The sequence below is a fragment of the Lates calcarifer genome, linkage group LG11 (assembly GCF_001640805.2).
Source record: "Lates calcarifer isolate ASB-BC8 linkage group LG11, TLL_Latcal_v3, whole genome shotgun sequence".
Taxonomy (NCBI): Eukaryota; Metazoa; Chordata; class Actinopteri; family Centropomidae; genus Lates; species Lates calcarifer.
In genome coordinates, this window is record NC_066843.1 from 12516172 (window position 1) to 12533362 (window position 17191).

Consider the following 17191-nt stretch of genomic DNA (forward strand, 5'->3'; position numbering starts at 1 on the left):
TTATTTTATCAAATATGCTTTTAATTTAATTGTAGTCTATGAATCAAACCACATATTATTTACAAAAATGTAATTTATTTTCCTGGGCATAAAGTCATGAAATGTCAATGTTCACTACCAAATGTAAAATTACATGCTTATTCATTAAAAAATGTAAAGAGTAAAAAAATAAGCGACTTCATAAAAATAGCAAAATGTAGCAGTGGTTGTAGCCTATTTTCTGTTACTACATAACAGTGTTTATCCAGTGACAAGAGTTTACAAAATGATGCAGTATTTTCTGTGATTTTGCATCAGATCCAGTGTCAGTTGAAGTGAGTGTATGGAAGTTAATCCACAGTCAGAGTCATGCTTCATTCATTCATAATGCAGAGATGGGAGTCAGTACTGGGAGCGACATGGTGAACACTGTTGGTCACTGTTCGTCTGTCGTGCTGCAGTAGTTCAGTCACTTGTGTTTTCAAACGTAGCCTGTCGACACACCTCTCTGCAGTTCATCGTTTATACTTGATGTTGGCTTCAACTGGAATAAGAGACACAAGGATCTGAGTGCGGTCGTACAGACACATACTGCAATGGTTGAGTGGTTGAGCATGACGACGTTCTGCGGTGCTGTGTTCAGTGTTCAGCAAGCATGAGCACATATGTGAGTACAGGTGCGCGTTCCCCTTGTAGCAACTTTATTTCATTTTTTATCTGGAATAACTCTGAAGAGTAAAACCTGGAGCAGGTAACCCAGAGTTTATTATCACAGACACTGTATATACAGTCTACAATCAGACATGTTAGCTCTATGGATGACGTCAGTCTGTCTGCTGGTCCACCACTTTACTCCTACTGGATGAATCCTGATGATTTTGGTGTTACTGTGGCTTTATCTCTAGCACAGCTCGATATATTTGATTTGACATGACGTGACATGTGCCTGTGTGTTTGTGTGAATATAGAATAACATTGTTGACATGTCTGCAGTATTTTCTAGCCTTACTTACCGGTATAATCCTGCGGAGCCATTGGCCTGGACAGGACCTGTCTGAGGACATCCAGCCACTCTTTCTGCTCCCTCTCCTGCTCACACATGAAGACAAACTGTCTCTCGGGCGTCTCCACCATAACACCGCACTTCCACTTGTTTCCCCGAGTGTGCTTCGGGACGCACTCCTTCACAGAGTAACCGTTGCTCTCTGTGCCGATGAAAATGACCCCCAACTCCTCCGCATCCTATGATGAGAATGTAATTCAAATATAATGGTGAATGAACTTCATTAAAGCCATGCACAGCATCAGCTTAGAATGAGAAGAGGTTTTGGCCTCACCAGCTGGCCTTTGAAGTAGAACAACTTCCTGTTTTGAGAGTCCAAAATAAACCACCGCTTCTTGAATGGCTCCTTTTGCTGTGAAAAACCACATTTAATGTCAGTACTTAAAATGAAAAAGTGCAATATATATTTAAACATGTTCGGCCTAAGCTCCACTTCCTCAACTCCTTTGATCACATCAGTCTATTCTTGTTTAAGTATGTCATTCAAGTGTATGTGTGTGTGTGTGTGTGGAAGAGGAACAGAAAAACACATTCAAATATACTACATGTACTCAGGCACAACACAGTCACAAACAGGTCTAACTCCATGCATGCATAAGTCAAAGTATGTGTGTGTGTGTGTGTGTTTTAATAACTTACCAATGGCCCAGTCTTTTCCATGTATCCCTCTTTGAGGTAGTTTCTTGTTATCTTTGGTATCAGCTGACAAAGAGACATGAGAGAACACGTGTGTTATGCTTAAATACATGAAAGCGAAAAGGCAAGTTTCTGTTCTTATTGCTGACTCTGCTAAAGGTAAAAGTTGCATTAGCTATGATAAACTGCTCTTTACAGTCAATTTAAAGACTGTCAAGATCTAGGAGCTGCTGACTGTAATCAAACAATTTCTCCTTTGTTGAAAAGGTGTGATGCTTACCTCTTCATCGCTTCCAGTCGGGTATGCTGTCTTCAGGTATGCGTAGCGAGCTGCACGAATGGCGGTGTACCATGTGACTATTTCCTGGAGCAGAAGAACAGACCCTGAGCTTCTCCACAGCTCAAAAAGCTACTGTATGACAATAATGCTATAAAACCTGCCGGTTACTGCTATTAATACTTTGGATGGTCATGCGGTCCCACCTCAGGACTCTCGTGATAAACATAGAGGTTCCTGCTGTGTTTCTCATCTTGGTAGGTGATCTGCAGCCCATGAGGATGACCAATCTTCTCTGGTTGGAAGGTGGCGTTCAGGTCCTTGATGGAGATTACAGCTTTAGGGCCTTTGGACTCCTACATCACACATATATAGAATTAAAAATCAAAAATAAATTTATATATATATATATATATATATATATATATATATGTGTGTGTGTGTGTGTGTGTCTTCTCGGGACCTGGGATGGGAAGTTCATGAAATCCAATGCGCCTGCACCCAATCTCAGTATAGTATATATAGCATATATCGTGGTAACAGTAGCAGTAGTTGTTGCTGTGTCACAGCTGCGGGGAACTCACATTTTCCTTGTTGTAGTAAGTCAGGGTAAATTCTCTCTCTGACAGCACAAACTTCCTCTTCAGAAACTGTGTGTTCTCTTTTCCTTTCTTCCACAGCATCCCTTCATAGAAACCTGGTATCAATCAAACAAAACAAATGTAAGGAGTCACAGATGTTTCAATGCACACACGTCTCACTCAAAAATGTATGGAGTTTGGTTATGGGGCAAAACATTTAGCAAAGATTGACAGTCTGAGCCAGTTTTCACTTCCTGTCTCTTTCATTATGCGGGGAACTGGTTTTTCTTCCACAGTTCTGCCTGAGTATGAGGAACCACATAGTTCATATTTGTTTTACACCAACAGACCAATAAAGGTTTATATGTTCTGCAGTAGACAAGTGTGCTAGAACACTGTGAAAACATCACCTGTGGTATATGAAATAGGTGGATACTTGGTGTCTCCTGTGAATTCCATCCTTTCATATTTAGCCCGGATCCACTGCTCTCTCAGGACACTGTGGTTCAGGAGCAAACATGAAAATATTGTTACACAGGCAAAGACATGTTTCACAGCAACATAAGGTGTCACTAGAAGATTCTCTGAGTTTCAGTCTAGCAGCAGAAATTCATCTATTTTCCACTTCTACAGTCAGTAGTTGCACTTCTATTTTTATGTGGCATTGCCCCATCAGCAGTCTGGGACTGGTCATAAACACTGGCACGAAGAAAAAAAAAAAATCCATCATGGCGACATCAAGAGATCACAGATTTCTGAGGAACATCAACATCCTGGAAAAATACTCACACGCAGTCGTTTTCCTGGGGCCGATAGTAGTAAGGTGGAACGGCCTTCTCATACTGGGCTTGGGTGCAGGCGTTCCCATTGGATTTCATGAACTTCCCAGGTCCCGAGAAGACACACATACAAGATTACACACGGCCAGTTCGTCCTTTTACCCAAAGAAATGATATGTTGTCATAACAATGTAATAAAGTGTGTGTGTGTGGGGGGTGGCATGATAAAGCAGCACATACCTCCACCAGCTCATCCTCCCAGAAGTCCAGCTTTATGGATTTGACCCGGCTGGACAGGCTGCGATGGATGCCGGAGCAGTTCAGACACACAAACACGCCAAGTTTGTAGGACGCCCAGTCTGGATCTGAAGTGTGCAGAGGAGGATGGGATTCAAATACAACAACTACCAGCCCAAGTAATCAAGTACATTTACTCAAGTATTCTACTTGATTATTTCCATTATATGTTACTTTATACTTCTATTCCATTTCATATACAAATATTGTCATTTTTACACCACTAGATGCACCTGAAAGCTGAAGATACTTAGCTCCACATAGTCTAAATCTTTGTGGTTTGTGATACAGTACAAAAAACCTGTCTGGTTGGGGGCCTTATCATGTTTCTGAGTTGTTTAAGTCTCATTTTCCCCTCTAAACCTCTTGAAATTATTGTTTGAGGCCCAACAATGAATACAGACTGCGTACCAAAAATGTGTTTCTGTTCCACTGCTTCAACAGCAATGATCTGAGAAAAACCTCAGAGCTCCACCACAGCTGGCTACAACAGGAAAATTGTTCTTACATATGGTTCTAACACTATTAATATAATAATGACCTATAACTATATTAAGAGAGTGGTTACAGCGGCCAGTTTCCTGCAGCTCAAAACTCCTCTAAACTTGAACAGGATATTGAATGCAGAACTTTAGCTTGTTAAATATTTTTACATTGTTGTATTTATATTTTGTATCTACAGTAAGAAAAGGCTACTTCTTCCACCACTGGAGAGTAATTAGCTTTATAAATGACAAAACTACCAAGACTTTTAAACTGTGGTCTGTAATTAAAACTGAATAAAAGATAAAATAATCACATTTACTGCAGGAACCAGAAATGAAATATATTTAAAAGTACATAAGCTTAACAAATAAACATAAATCATACCTATGGATGTTGGTTTGGCACATAAACCTACCACTGACATATTGCTTACCTGGCGCGCCGCAGTCAGCGCACCGGCTGTTGTCCGGCCGCTTCACCAGTTCCAGTAAGATCTTTTTGTTTCGCTCACGGTTTGACATGTTGGTACGAAGTCGGGCTCTCTGCTCACACGACGATAAATCCCGCGCTCGAAACTAAGCATGGTGGTCACATAGTTTCACACTCGGCGAAGTCCTAAGGAACAAAGCGGCCGTATGAAAACTGGAACTTGCGACAGATGTAAAAGTTTTGGATGTTACGACACAGAGGCAGACGAGGACCTCCCTCATCTGGAGCGCGTCCAGCCGCACTTATCGGAAGCACAATTGTCAGATGTGCTTTTGTAACCGCAGAGGGTGGAGGGATTGAGGGCGGTGGGGGTGTCTTTATATTGTTTTTTTCCCATCCTGCCTCTGGGCTGCGCAGAGCGCGCGCATCCATGGAGATAAACCGGTCCACCCACTGTACAGGTGCAGCAAGTATTCCCAAGTGGCATGAACGACCCGCCCCGAAAATACCACCAGTCTGCCTGTCTCATCAGTCAGATCAAGATGAGACCAGCTCGAAATTAAACACATCATTTGAATTATTTAAGAACACAACTGATCTTTTGTTGTGGAAAACCTTTATTTGGTCATAACAAAAACCCATTGTGGATACTGTGTACAGATTTAAGAGAAAAAAATGCTCTAAAAAAAAAAAATCACTGTGACGAATGTGAAGGTGAATAATATAGCTGAAGTTTCTGTAAAAAGCTGCTCTTCATGAACTTGAACAGAACCAAAATCCTGAGTGCGTCGACAGTACTTTGTGTGGAGACAATTTACACACAGCCTCTGCAGAGTCAGAAGCAATTTCTATTTTACATGTTAATGTTACACATTTTCAATCATTCACACTTGCTCCTCAAAAGCAATTTCTACTTGATAAAAAAGACTTTGCAAGGTGCAAAGTAAAATTATAAATGAGGCTACAAAACACTACTGTACAAAAACAAAACACGCACACACCGGCACTGCTTAATATCACAAAATTCCTATAAAGTAGTAATATTTAGTGCATTTTTTGAAAGCACCATAAGATGTGCTGAATCAGACAACATGTGAGGTTATTTAGCTGAACGCCTGTGTTCAGTCATTTCCATCTTGGAGGAAATAACGTGGAAACTTCTACCAGACAGTCTTTAGTGTGCGCACACACACACACACACACACACACACACACACACACACACACACACACACACATACATACACACACACCTCTTACCATCTAACTACCTCATCTCATGCAGAGGTCAGGGTCTTGAAACATCAAAGGCAACACTGGTTTCTGTTGCCAGACTCTCCACCCTTGTTCTCCTGATGTCACTGCACTTGCAACTTATGAGCCTTAAAAGTGAGTATTTATTTAAAGCCTCTGAGTGAGCATGAGGACACGTAGGGTTTTCTCTGTGGTTTAGGGGAAATCTTCAGCAAGGTGTTGAAGAGTGCTCTTTTGAAGACCAAGGTGGATTGCATCTAGATAGTGCAGAAACCTGGAGGAGAGTGAAAAAAACCAGCTCTGTTTACTGTGAAGAAGTCTGAGGGAGCTGCATTTGTAGTTTTGTGCATTGCTTGCACTCGTACACTTTAACACATTTATTTGTAGCCCATGTGTTTAGTGCTTGGTGTTAAAACAAAAAACAAAACCTACATTTTATGAGTCAGCTATTGGGTGCCTGTTAAAGAGGTACTTCGCCACATCCTGCCCACATTTTAAACCAAGACCTGCTGCTGCTGACCGAAAACTAACACCCAGGACACACCGCCTACTTCTACCGGTGTATGAAGGACACCTCGCTGAAATGCTGCAGCTTGCATGTGCGCCATGTTCACACGACAGTGTTGCTGCTGCCAGTTTTATCTTTCCACACCGACTTTGCCTTTCATAATGATTGTCGATAACGATTTCATTCATTTTTTTTTATAAATGTAATTTATATTTAGTTTTTAGAATTTCAAACAAATAGAGAAGGTGTTGAGTTTAAAAAAGTAAAAGGTGTTATGTTTGCCGATATGATGTCAAAAGTTTTACTGAGAACTGCACACCTCGTGTGAAAAATAGGGGACAAACCAATGAAATTGAAATCAAGAGGTTCTGCAATCCGCTACATACAAGTGAGGTGAACATTGTGGCATGGGCCTAACAACGGTCTCTGAATACTCACCTTCGTTTAACCTTGCCCTGCTCCTTAAGCTGCTCTGATCTGCAGATAGTGCGCAGGGCTGGCAAGTAGTCGAGAGCAGCTGCTGGTCTGTTCCCCAAAGTACCAACCACTCCTCTCAACATCAGACTCTCCATCACTTCTCTCCTCCCCTGGACCAGGCTGGAACACATCAATACACATTAGCTTTCTTGGAAGTAGTGTTTGAATATTTGAGCAGGTTTACACTGCACCAAAGTCTAAAATGCTGTTAAGACATGCTAGAAAGACTCACTGTGGTTGACAGGGGCCGTCCTGACTGAAGCTATAACCTTCTCGATGAGGAGCCACGGGGAGGGTGAGCTCTGCTGCAGCCTCTTTTCCCAGCTCCCCTTCCAGTTGTCGGGCTTTGTCCCAGGCCTCTGCTACCAACCCCCGACATTTGTGGAAGCTCAGAGCCTCCACGGCGGCCTGGATCTCCAGGACGCGCTCTCCCCTCGCCCAACTTCCTCTGTCCTGTCTCAATCCTCGACTCATCCGTCATTCCGTCTTTCACCACTGCACCGACTGGCGACGTTCTTCTGCAGATGTCACCCACGTCCGGGTGAACGAGCAGGGAGGAGTCCGTGTAGGACATATTGTCAAAAAAATCCGCAATTGATTCCAGACACTGTGAGACTGGGAGGCTTTTTAGCCGCTCCTCGGGTGTCAGTGGCTTCCGTTTCACTATTTCCGAGACTAATCGCTCTTTGACTTCCTCCTTTGCCTGAGGAGCACCCTGCGGCTTACAAAGAGACAGAAACCCGTCCTCTGAGTCTGAGTCAGAGTGCAGTCCATCTTGCTTAGGTAGACAGTGCCTCCTCTTGTTCTTCTTCATTCTGGTGGAAACTTTAACTGGGCTGCCATCGTCTGAACAATCAGCTGACTCTGCTGTGCTCTGTAACCTGGCCTGACACGGTGGCGTGTCAGACTGCAGGCAGGTGGATGACGGCTGCTCTTTGGGATTAACAGAGGGATGGTCTTGTGATTCAGGAGCAGATTGGTCTGGTTTGCGCGTAGAGGTAGTCAACTGTGTGTGTGGTAGAGGTAAGAGAATCTCCATGTTGGAATAAAGTAGGTCCGCTCCTCGCCGCCTGCTGGCTGCCAGAATCTCCCAGCAAACCACCTCATCCGCCAGACTCTGGCTCTGTTGACAGCACATACAAAACTTAATATCTTACATCAAGTACTATATGAATCGACAAAGAATCATGATCATATTGAAGAAATTTAAAGGAGGTCACTGCACTTGTTGTGTGCTCTTATATGTGGTAGATGAAGAGTTTACCCTGAGCAGTTCCCAGATGTCTCTCTCAGGTTCAGTATTCAGGCCCAGCTGGCTCTCGGTGCAGCCAGTGTCACAAGGAGGGATGGTAGACGGGACTGCACACACAGACATGTCTGCTGCTTCTCCATCAGTCTCTGGCTTTAGTTCAGCTTTGAATGCAAAAAAATGTAAAAATGAAAAAATGATTTATAAAAATTACATAAAAGTAGTAAAGTTAATGACATCTACAAAACCTTAACGTTGGTATCTATATATGAAGTGGTAGGTATTTATGAAGCAAAACCAGAGTCGTGACAACATCATTAAGGTTTCCTGTTGATCTGCTTACCATTTTTGCCGGTGTGCGTCAGTGGCCTGGTTATATGGTGGCCCCCAGCACTGCGAGACCAGAACTGCAGCTGCAGTAAACTCTGCCTGATGTCGCAGCCGTTGAGTCTGAGCAGAGAGCTGACGTCCGATGGGTCTGTCCTCATGTCCTCGGCCAGACACAGCAGCTGCAGGTAGCTGCCCACGTTTCCCTGCACCAGAGACAAAAGAGGATGACAGCTGAATAACTCACTGAAATAGTTACACACTTTTTTTTTTTTTTTTTAAATCAAGAGCTCAACCAACATCGAAGAACCCGCTTAGTCAGTGAGTAATAACCATGAAACTGATGTCTGCTGTTTAACATTCATGTCCTTCACTCACCACTGATGGCGTTTTGAAGTGAATCTCTTCAAAGTTGCCATCAAACATGGTGCTGAAGGCCGGATCTAGAAAACACAGAAAATTTGATTTCAACTCAAAAACCAGACAAAGAATATAAATAAATACAATCAACACAGTACACGTCGCCTTTGACCATTCTCCTTCCACTCACCGCTGGTAGTGAGGATGACTGGCCTCTTCGTAGTGGTCATGAATGTCTTGATGGCAGCTAGAAACCCAGAGTCATCGTCAAAAATAACATCCACTTCTTCAAACAGGATGAGTGAAGTGGCCGTCTTCTTGCTCTGTTCATCACCGCTCTTCTCGTTAGGGGTGGTAGCTGTTGGTGATTTGACTGCAAGGTCTTTATGCTTATTGGCTCCCTCGTTATTTGCTTTCATGACTTTTTTGGAAGCAGCTGGGGAGAGATGAAAACATTTCTTGTTAAATCTTTCATAAAAGGTAATACCATTCTAAAGATAAAGACTTGGCACATTGGAAGTGTATTTACCTGTTTGTTCATTCTTCTTAATGTTGGGTGGCTCCCTGTTGGAAGGTCGACCCATTTTGAAGAAGTTAGCTAAAGAAGTGGGAGCCAGACCTCCTTTTTTAGCACCTCTTGGTGACTGGGGATGTTTCCTGGGAGAGGAAACCACCCTGCGAGGAGAGTTTATCTTTCCTGAAGGATGTAGAAAAAAAAAAAACTATTATACAGTAATGTTCCTACTGTGTACAAATCAAACCACATACGCAAAATCTGCATATAACAGATTTTCTCATGAGCCAACAGCAGTGCTATTAATGTCAGCCGTGTACATACTGGGAGAGGATCCGGGCCTGATGGTGCCGGCGCTGCTGCTTGTACCGTAGCTGTTGAAGTAGGTGGGCTTGTGGGCGTTGACCCCCTGACTGTCCACCTGGTGTGACTGGGTAGCTTCCCTCAGCTGGGACAGGATAAGACGGCCACTCCGCTGAGATGAAGCGTTCACCTCAAATACCTTGAGAGACCAGAGGGAAGTTAGCAGTTATGTAGCTATCCACGTAACAAATGTGCTGCTTTCAAACGCATGTGGGGTGTTTTGTACCTTGAAGCCCAGTTCTTGGGCACAAGCATAGACAGCAGCAGTCTTTCCTACTCCAGTGGGTCCTGTAATCAGCACTGTATTACACAACATGTCCTCTCCATCCTGAGAGTCCTCTTCTCCACAGTCCCAGTCAGAGTCTGCACACAGAGGGCACATCAACCAGTCAAGATAAAAATACGCCAAGCCAGTTATGAAGAGAAAATAAGATCAGCATCTTTCTAATCTCCCACCGTTGCTGTTGCCTTCCTCTTGTTTCTTGTCTTTCTGCTTTTTTCTCTCTTCTCGGTCTGCACGGAGTTTCCATTCCTTCAGCCAACTGTATAAAAGAAAAGGAACATGAAACACTCGCTTCCATATTCTTCATATAGTCAATCATTATTTCGAGCCCATATTGTGCAAATTTGAGTCAAGGGCTAGATGGTACGACCAGTAACCACAGCTTTTATACAGGTGCGGGGAAGTTAAAGCAGGTTATCTATGGTTTCTCACCTGTGCAGCCTCCTAACTGAGGCGGTGTTGCCGATGATGTCACTGGAGTGCTGGGGCTGATATTTGTCTGTCCACAACACGTCCTCCTTCACCACATCAGTTTCTGAGTTGGGTAACAAAGCAGCAGATGAACAGAGGGCACAAATCTTTTATTATCACACCTTTGAGGTTCTTGCCATAGCTGTCATACGAGTTTGGTAGGTCTGTTCCAATAAATGCTTTTTATGCTTGATGATTATACGTTGTTGTGGTTGTGAGTCCATTACAGCTGGTCTAATTTTAGTACTTTAAACGACTTAACCTTTCTTTTTTAAGTTTATCCACACTTCACTGTCAGTCCCAATGAGCTGCATCTTTAACAATGACACGTTTGCAACAAAAGAAAATACTGGAGGAATATTCTAAACCATCCTCTGGTGTGTCTGTCTGTTGCAATACATTACATTTTGTTCTTTGATTGCAAACTTGCGTTGACATGAATTATGCTTTCTCATTCTTTTATATTATGCAAGTTTCCTTGGAAATAAAATTGTTTATTTGCCACCTCACCTTTTTTCCCAGAGTCTTCTCCCAAAAGCAAGTCATCCAGCACAACCACAGAGTCGTCCTCGGTCGGGATGGGAGGGGTTTTGGTAGAAGGCTTGGATTTCTCCTCTGCCTCCTCCTGTAGTTTGGATCTTTGCACTCGCCTTGCGCGGCCTCCCCTTTTTGTTGGCTCTGGCTCAGGTGTGGAGGCGCTCTCCTCTGAATGGTTTCCCCGCTGCTTCTTAGCCACCTTCACTGTGTTTTCCCCTTCATCATCCGTCCTCTTTCTCTTCCCTCCTACTGGTTCAGCTGGCACTGATGCGCCTGTGACTCCTGTTGGTTCTGGTTCTAGTAGGTAACACACAGTGGTCATTTAGGATAAATCTTCTTAATCACAGCCTGAGAATAAACTGCAACTTATCTACTTTTGTTTCAGTGTTCAAGTGCAACAGCTGCTCGTTTGACTGACCTGAGGCTGTGCAGTGCTGCTGGTGGTCGGTGCGTCTCTTCAGGAAGCGACTGATGAACGACTGAACAGGGAAGGGAGGGTTAGAGGCGCTGATCTCCTCCATGAGAAGCTGCCGAACGCTTTCAGAGATCTCAGGTCTCCAGCCCGAACCCTGAAGAGGAAAAATACTATTGTTCAATACTGTGTCTGCTGTTAAACTAAGCTGTAGCTCGGCTGAAAATATTTCAAGTGCACCCACAAAATTCACAAAAATTACATCAAATGTACCAGATAGAAATGAGTATTAAGTGTATTTTCAAGGAGAGTTTTATTTGATAAGCTATTTTAAATGCTTTACGAGCAGATGGGTAGCCACTATTCACTAACCAACAAGTCAATGTGTGCTGGTCTGGAGTTGACCCTGAACATCGTTCATCAGATCATCACAGTCATTTCAACTTACCCTTTCACGACAGGCTCTATGGGCTGGCTCAGTCTTCAAACAACAGGAGGCGCTAACAGATGTGAAAGTGTTGGATGTTCCGCTCCAAAGCTCTTTCAGATGACACAGTGACGGCGATTCAGGCCACGGTAACCTCCAAAGAGGGCAATCTGTCAACACATAACGAAATCAGGTTTTACCTTGATAAGCCCATCAAAATGAAGATGACGACATATGTATTGTATGAAGAAACAGCCTACCGGTTGGTGGCTGCTGCATGTGTATAACTGGTTGGAACAAGGAGCAGGAGAGGGAGTATGCCTCTTTGGTGGCCGCAGTCTTGGCTATCTGCTTCCTGAAGGATTCAGGCAGACCACTCTTCAAGAACTCTCTGCGTGCTCTGAACTGCTCATCATCCTGGGAGTTTTCAGAGCCCTCTAGGCTGCTCTCATCAAAGATGGAAATCACCGCAGACGCCCTCCGAGTGGTCTTCTCTTGGCCCAGAGGGGTCACTTTGGAGCCTGTGAGAAAGAAAATGCAGTACCATTAGATGCAATTTCTTGAGATTACAACAAAATGTTTAAAGGTAAATGGTGATTTAGAGTGAGAATGACTACCTGGGAGAGCCTTGGTGTCTTTGCCAGCAGGTGCAGGTTTGCCCAGGACATCATTTAGACTTCGCAAAGGTTTCTGGGTTTTACTCTTTTCTGGTGCTGTCTGAGGAGTGGCAGTCTGGTCCTCCTCCAGGCAGATGACAGAATCCTGACAAAACAAACCACATAATGAACTTCTCAGCTGAACTCACAAACACACAATACAAACAAAAAAAAATTGAGAACACAAATCATGTTTTTGCCCTAATTTTTACACTTTATCATACAGGTGCTCCAATTATGTATGGACATAAAGAACACAGCTACAAGATACAAAAAAGGGGAAAAACAGGAATGCTTTAAGCTAGAGTGGATAGGCAGTTGTGTTGTTGATCAAATTGTTTTATGGATCCATGTGCCTTCTGTTTTTCTCTGTGAAAAGCCAAAAGAACTGTCTGCCTTATGTTCTTACCAATGACTGTATAAAAAGATGGAGGACAGGACAGCTCCCCAAAACTGAAGCCAAAATATCTTGATTGCCCCCTGGTGTTTGGCTTCAGTATCGGTCTAAAGCCTGCGTACTCTATGTTAGTGGATGGGACATGGGCCAAACAAAAAATTTAAAAAAATTCTAAGAGCATGTCTAATAAACTTATTCCAAAGATGTTTTATGTCATTTTAGGTAGTTCTTAACATGCTGGTGTGTCTTCAAGTGTTCATTTTCCTTAAAAGTTTGGTTTTAATTAGTTACTTGATGCTATAAAAAATGGCGTGTGATTGACTCGTAATTGGTAAGGCTGATGTATGGGCAGGAATTTTATGCTGCGGCTCTATTCCCTGATCACTACAATGCAGATTCTGATTTCAAATGACGTTACAAGCACAAAATGGCAGCACATGTATCTGGAATATTTTGGTGTCACTTTTGTGCTGTTTGTTTAACGCCATCAATACAACCCCGTGTCAAAAATTGTACGCTGTCACTTTAATACTGCGATTTATTTTTCTTTTTTGGCCTTTTACTGTACCTCATTTTCACAGTAGCTCTTCTTGATCGAGGCCTCATTTCGTGACGAACGCCTTAAGGTGCCCTTCTCCTCTGCAGAACTTTTCTTACTCTGTTGTATCACCTTGGCTTTCTCCACCAACTTCTTTGCCTGTTGTCTTTTTTTGGACTCATTTGATGTCTGGGAAAAAGAGAGTATTTCATCATCCACGGCTCGTTCTAATGATAATGTTTAAATTGTTTTTTCTAGGCAAAAGAAGAAAACGAATTCATTCAATTCATTTGTCCAATTTGTAAAAAAAATATCATACTCACTTTAGTAGCCACAGAGGTGGTGACGCCACTTCCACTCTCAGCCTTTGATGTGGAAACATTTTTATGGACTCTAGTAAATTTAATCCTTGTGAAAAAGAAAACATTTAATCAGTACAAGAAAAACATAAGCAACATATAATATCAGTGGTGTTATTATATCAATGAGGGTAAGCTACATAAAACAAACAGCTCTCTGCACAACACGGTACAGTTCAATGACACAAAAAATTGCAATAAACTTTCCATAGCATCCACAGCAGTATTAAACCCTAACTTCAAATGTGTGTTACCTGATTGGACTTTCTTTCATGTCAGGTGGACAGACCATCTCTGCTACAAAGACTCCATGTTTGGACCTCCGTGTCTTTGGGGTAGACATCTTTACAGGGCTCTCAGGTAAAGCAGAAGCAGCAGCAGCATCTCTTGACTTGTTTTGTGTTCTGGTTTTTCTGATAGGAGTTATTGGGGTGGTTTCAGGTGCTTGCCTGACTACAGCCTCTCTTCTGGACCTCCTCACAGCTGGGATGGAAGGCTCCTCTTTTTTATCATCAGCTTCAACAACCGTGACTTCTTCAGGAGCAGTAGCGAGTGAGGTAGTGACTGCCTCATTTTCTTCTTTAGCTTTCTTTCGGCCTTTTCTTGCTGGTTTCTTTTTAGCTAAACTGTTTTCCTGAGAGGCGGCAGGGACCTCCTCAGCAGAGAGAGGAATTACACCGTCCTCCTCTGAAACTTTGTCCGCAGCGTCTACATTCTTCTCTCCAGGTTGCTTCTGCTTGCCCTGACTCTTCCCTGGTTTGGTTTTGGACCCATCCAGGCTGGGCTGTTTGAAGGCAGCCATGAACTGCTTCTTCTCTGCCTCACTGCACTTTGGCATGGATTCACTCTCCAGCACGGCCAGCTCTAGGTCCTCCTCTTGAAGAACCACATTGGATTTCCTTTTGACAGTCAGTGAGGTAGAAGGAAGCTGGTGTCCAGCTTCTGTGTGAGGAGACGATACTGAGGGGCTCACAGCCCCTTTTCTCTTGTTGAAGATAGAAGCCAACTTTCCCACAGTCTTGACTGCTTCCTGTTTGGGTGAGACTACATGCACCTCAGCCTGGATGGTGACGGTTCGGGGCGAGACTTGGAGTATTGGCTCCCCAGAACCCACATTTTCCAATCGCTTAGTGTCCATTTCCACTGATGTTGTTGTGACTTTGCTTTCCTCTTCTCTGCCCTGTTGCTCTCCTATGTCCTCTTCACCCTCATCCTGACTCTGACTTCGCACAAAATCCTCAAAGGATATCGTGACGGTGCTGTTGTTTAACGGTGACGCTTCATCCACATTAATCTCCATGCTAACATCACACAAGGAGGTCTCTGCCTCCTTCTCCTCTGGTTCTGGTTGCTTTGCTTCCTGTTGCTGCCTCTTCCTAGAATTTCGGGAAGCAGTTTTGACCTGTTTTGCTCTATCTCTCACAGGTATATTTGGAGAGGAGGGCATGTTCTTCAGCTCTGGTTTAAGTTTATCATCACTCTCACATTTGGGCCCATCTTCATGATCTTCATCTTTTTCAGCCTGCTCAACACTGACAGTCATAGTGGCACTCCTCTCTGATATTCCAGCAGTCATACCTGCCTCAGCACTAAGCTGGGCCAACAGAGCTGCTGTATCACTTCCAAGGACACCACAGCTGCTGGTAACCTCTGCTGCTGAGTCTTTGCTCTCATCTGGCTCTTCTACAATCAGGCAGCTCACCTCTTCTGTGGGGCTAATAGTTTCAGGCTCCACAAGTTTCCTCGCAGCTCTGATGGCCTTTCTACCCCGTTTCTGAGGTGGCTGTTTGACTGCTGCCTCTGGGCTGGTGTGTTTTTCCGCAGACTGAGACGTCTGACAGTTCTCTTTAGACTGTTCTGGTGAGCTGGTCTTTTCTTTAGAGGACGGAGCCCTCCGGTTAAAGTAGTCCATGATGTTGTTGGAGCGAGGAGGAGAAAAAGGTTTCTCCACAGGCTTAGCCACAGGGGAGAAATAGTTTGTGATTGTCTTAACAACGGGACTGCCACCATCTTTGCGAGATTTCTTGCAAGGCTGGAAAAGGGGTGACAAAGTTAATCGAACAAGTGAATGCACAAGAATGAAGAGCAACAATATGAAATGTAACAGCTACTTCCTGCCAAACAAAGCCATAATCATCAGCATAAACATACCTGGGTGTCAAAGTCCTCAATGACAGATGCCATAGCCACAACACCAGCCATAATTTAAAGTGGCCTGAAGCAGAAGAAAACGTTGTTACACACACACAAGAGGTTTGAAAGAGCATCAAGTCACTGAAGAAAACATTTGAGATTCAGAGGTGTTTACTTCGATGGCAGACCTCACATCACTGTTTGTTATTATTGCTGTTAAATACAGTGATTGTGCCATGTAAGTAATCATGACAGCTTAACTAGCACAGTGCCCTTACAGGTGCTAATTAGCATTAACCCAACAATCTGCAAATGATCACCTTAACATAAGCAGAGTCTAGTATCTTTTAAGTTTTCCAAGTTTTCCAACACTCTTACTTAACAATGGCTAAAGGATGTTTTACACAAATAATGTACTACACAATTCAAAATCCATACATTACGTTTTAATCAAGACCAGCTGCCACTGTGTCTGACACTGTAAACATTACACAGCCCTGCACAGTACACGGAGTTTTGTGAAACAGCGTTAATGTCACATTAAGGAAAAACAAAGTCAGCATAAAAATGCGTGTACGCGGCATATTTGACTAAGTAATGTGATACAGGGGTCAGAGACAGCAAATACCATGAAATATTATCGTTATCCTGTGTTATTCCTGACTTTAGCGCCCAGCAGTTGTTCCACCCTAGTGCCAAATAATAGACGGTAGACGGGCAACCAGAAAAACAAAGGTCGAGGAAAACACTCACCGATAAAGCAGAACCGGTAAATTCCTGCTGCTCCAATGTCGGTCTTCTCGCCTTTTTCTTATATACTTCGCCGCTTGTATGAATAAACCACAGAGGCAAAGTTCATTGTGAGAGGCGAACAGCTGTTTGTTGCCACCAAACGTACAAATGTAACTGTAAAACAACAAGCTAGCAGACTTCGCTGGGTGCCACTTTCAGCGCAGCTCCGCTCCTCACAGATCCCAAAAGTGGTCCAAACATTTCCCACATGTCAGCCACGGGTTTAATGAACGCAAAGTACAAAACGTTACGCGGATATTTTCCAAAGTGTTCCGAGCAGGAACTGAAAATACATGTTTCTTGACGTTTGTTTGCGCTTTCAAAAACGCGCCAGACTCGTCGTGAATGAAGAGCGCCAAATACGCGTGACCTTTGGCATCACCACATTCCACCAATCACAGGGAAGAAAATGTTCGCGTCATCAGCCGAAGTAGTTCGCCCTCAACAAAGATGGCGTGTGGGGTCGCGTTTGAGGAAGAGGTAGAAGTGACAGCGACTCCTACTGGCTGCGCCACTTTGACATGAAACGTTCATTCATTTTACAAATTGAAATATTTTAATATTTTATTATTACGTAACGCGTGAACTTTACAAGAGGGATAATATT

General features: G+C 43.4%; 2 protein-coding genes across 3 annotated transcripts; both read right to left on the minus strand.

Annotated features, from left to right (window-relative positions):
- adap2 (ArfGAP with dual PH domains 2) lies at positions 1-4844 on the minus strand. Of its 2 annotated transcripts, XM_018671877.2 has the most exons (11): positions 4532-4844; positions 3556-3680; positions 3326-3417; positions 2947-3035; positions 2540-2652; positions 2162-2311; positions 1959-2042; positions 1682-1744; positions 1317-1394; positions 993-1221; positions 1-523 (listed from the first exon to the last, which is right to left on the minus strand). In XM_018671877.2, the coding sequence occupies exons 1-11, from the start codon at positions 4617-4619 to the stop codon at positions 495-497; spliced, it is 1140 nt and encodes a 379-aa protein (XP_018527393.1). In that variant the 5' UTR covers positions 4620-4844; the 3' UTR covers positions 1-494. The 2 variants fall into 2 exon arrangements, with proteins under 2 accessions (XP_018527393.1, XP_050929885.1); XM_051073928.1 differs by lacking the exon at positions 4532-4844 and having other exon boundaries at positions 3326-3470.
- A 282-nt stretch (positions 4845-5126) lies between these two features.
- On the minus strand, positions 5127-16966 carry atad5a (ATPase family AAA domain containing 5a). The gene is given in 23 exon segments (XM_018671898.2): positions 5127-6055; positions 6728-6886; positions 6999-7204; positions 7206-7889; positions 8031-8179; positions 8359-8548; positions 8721-8785; positions 8893-9138; positions 9232-9399; positions 9541-9718; positions 9806-9942; positions 10036-10121; positions 10295-10397; positions 10844-11167; positions 11289-11439; positions 11731-11879; positions 11970-12230; positions 12327-12471; positions 13331-13489; positions 13624-13708; positions 13914-15691; positions 15811-15874; positions 16546-16966. Coding segments are annotated over 22 exon segments (5553 nt in total). The 5' UTR covers positions 15862-15874; positions 16546-16966; the 3' UTR covers positions 5127-5976.
- Positions 16967-17191: the final 225 nt, after the last annotated feature.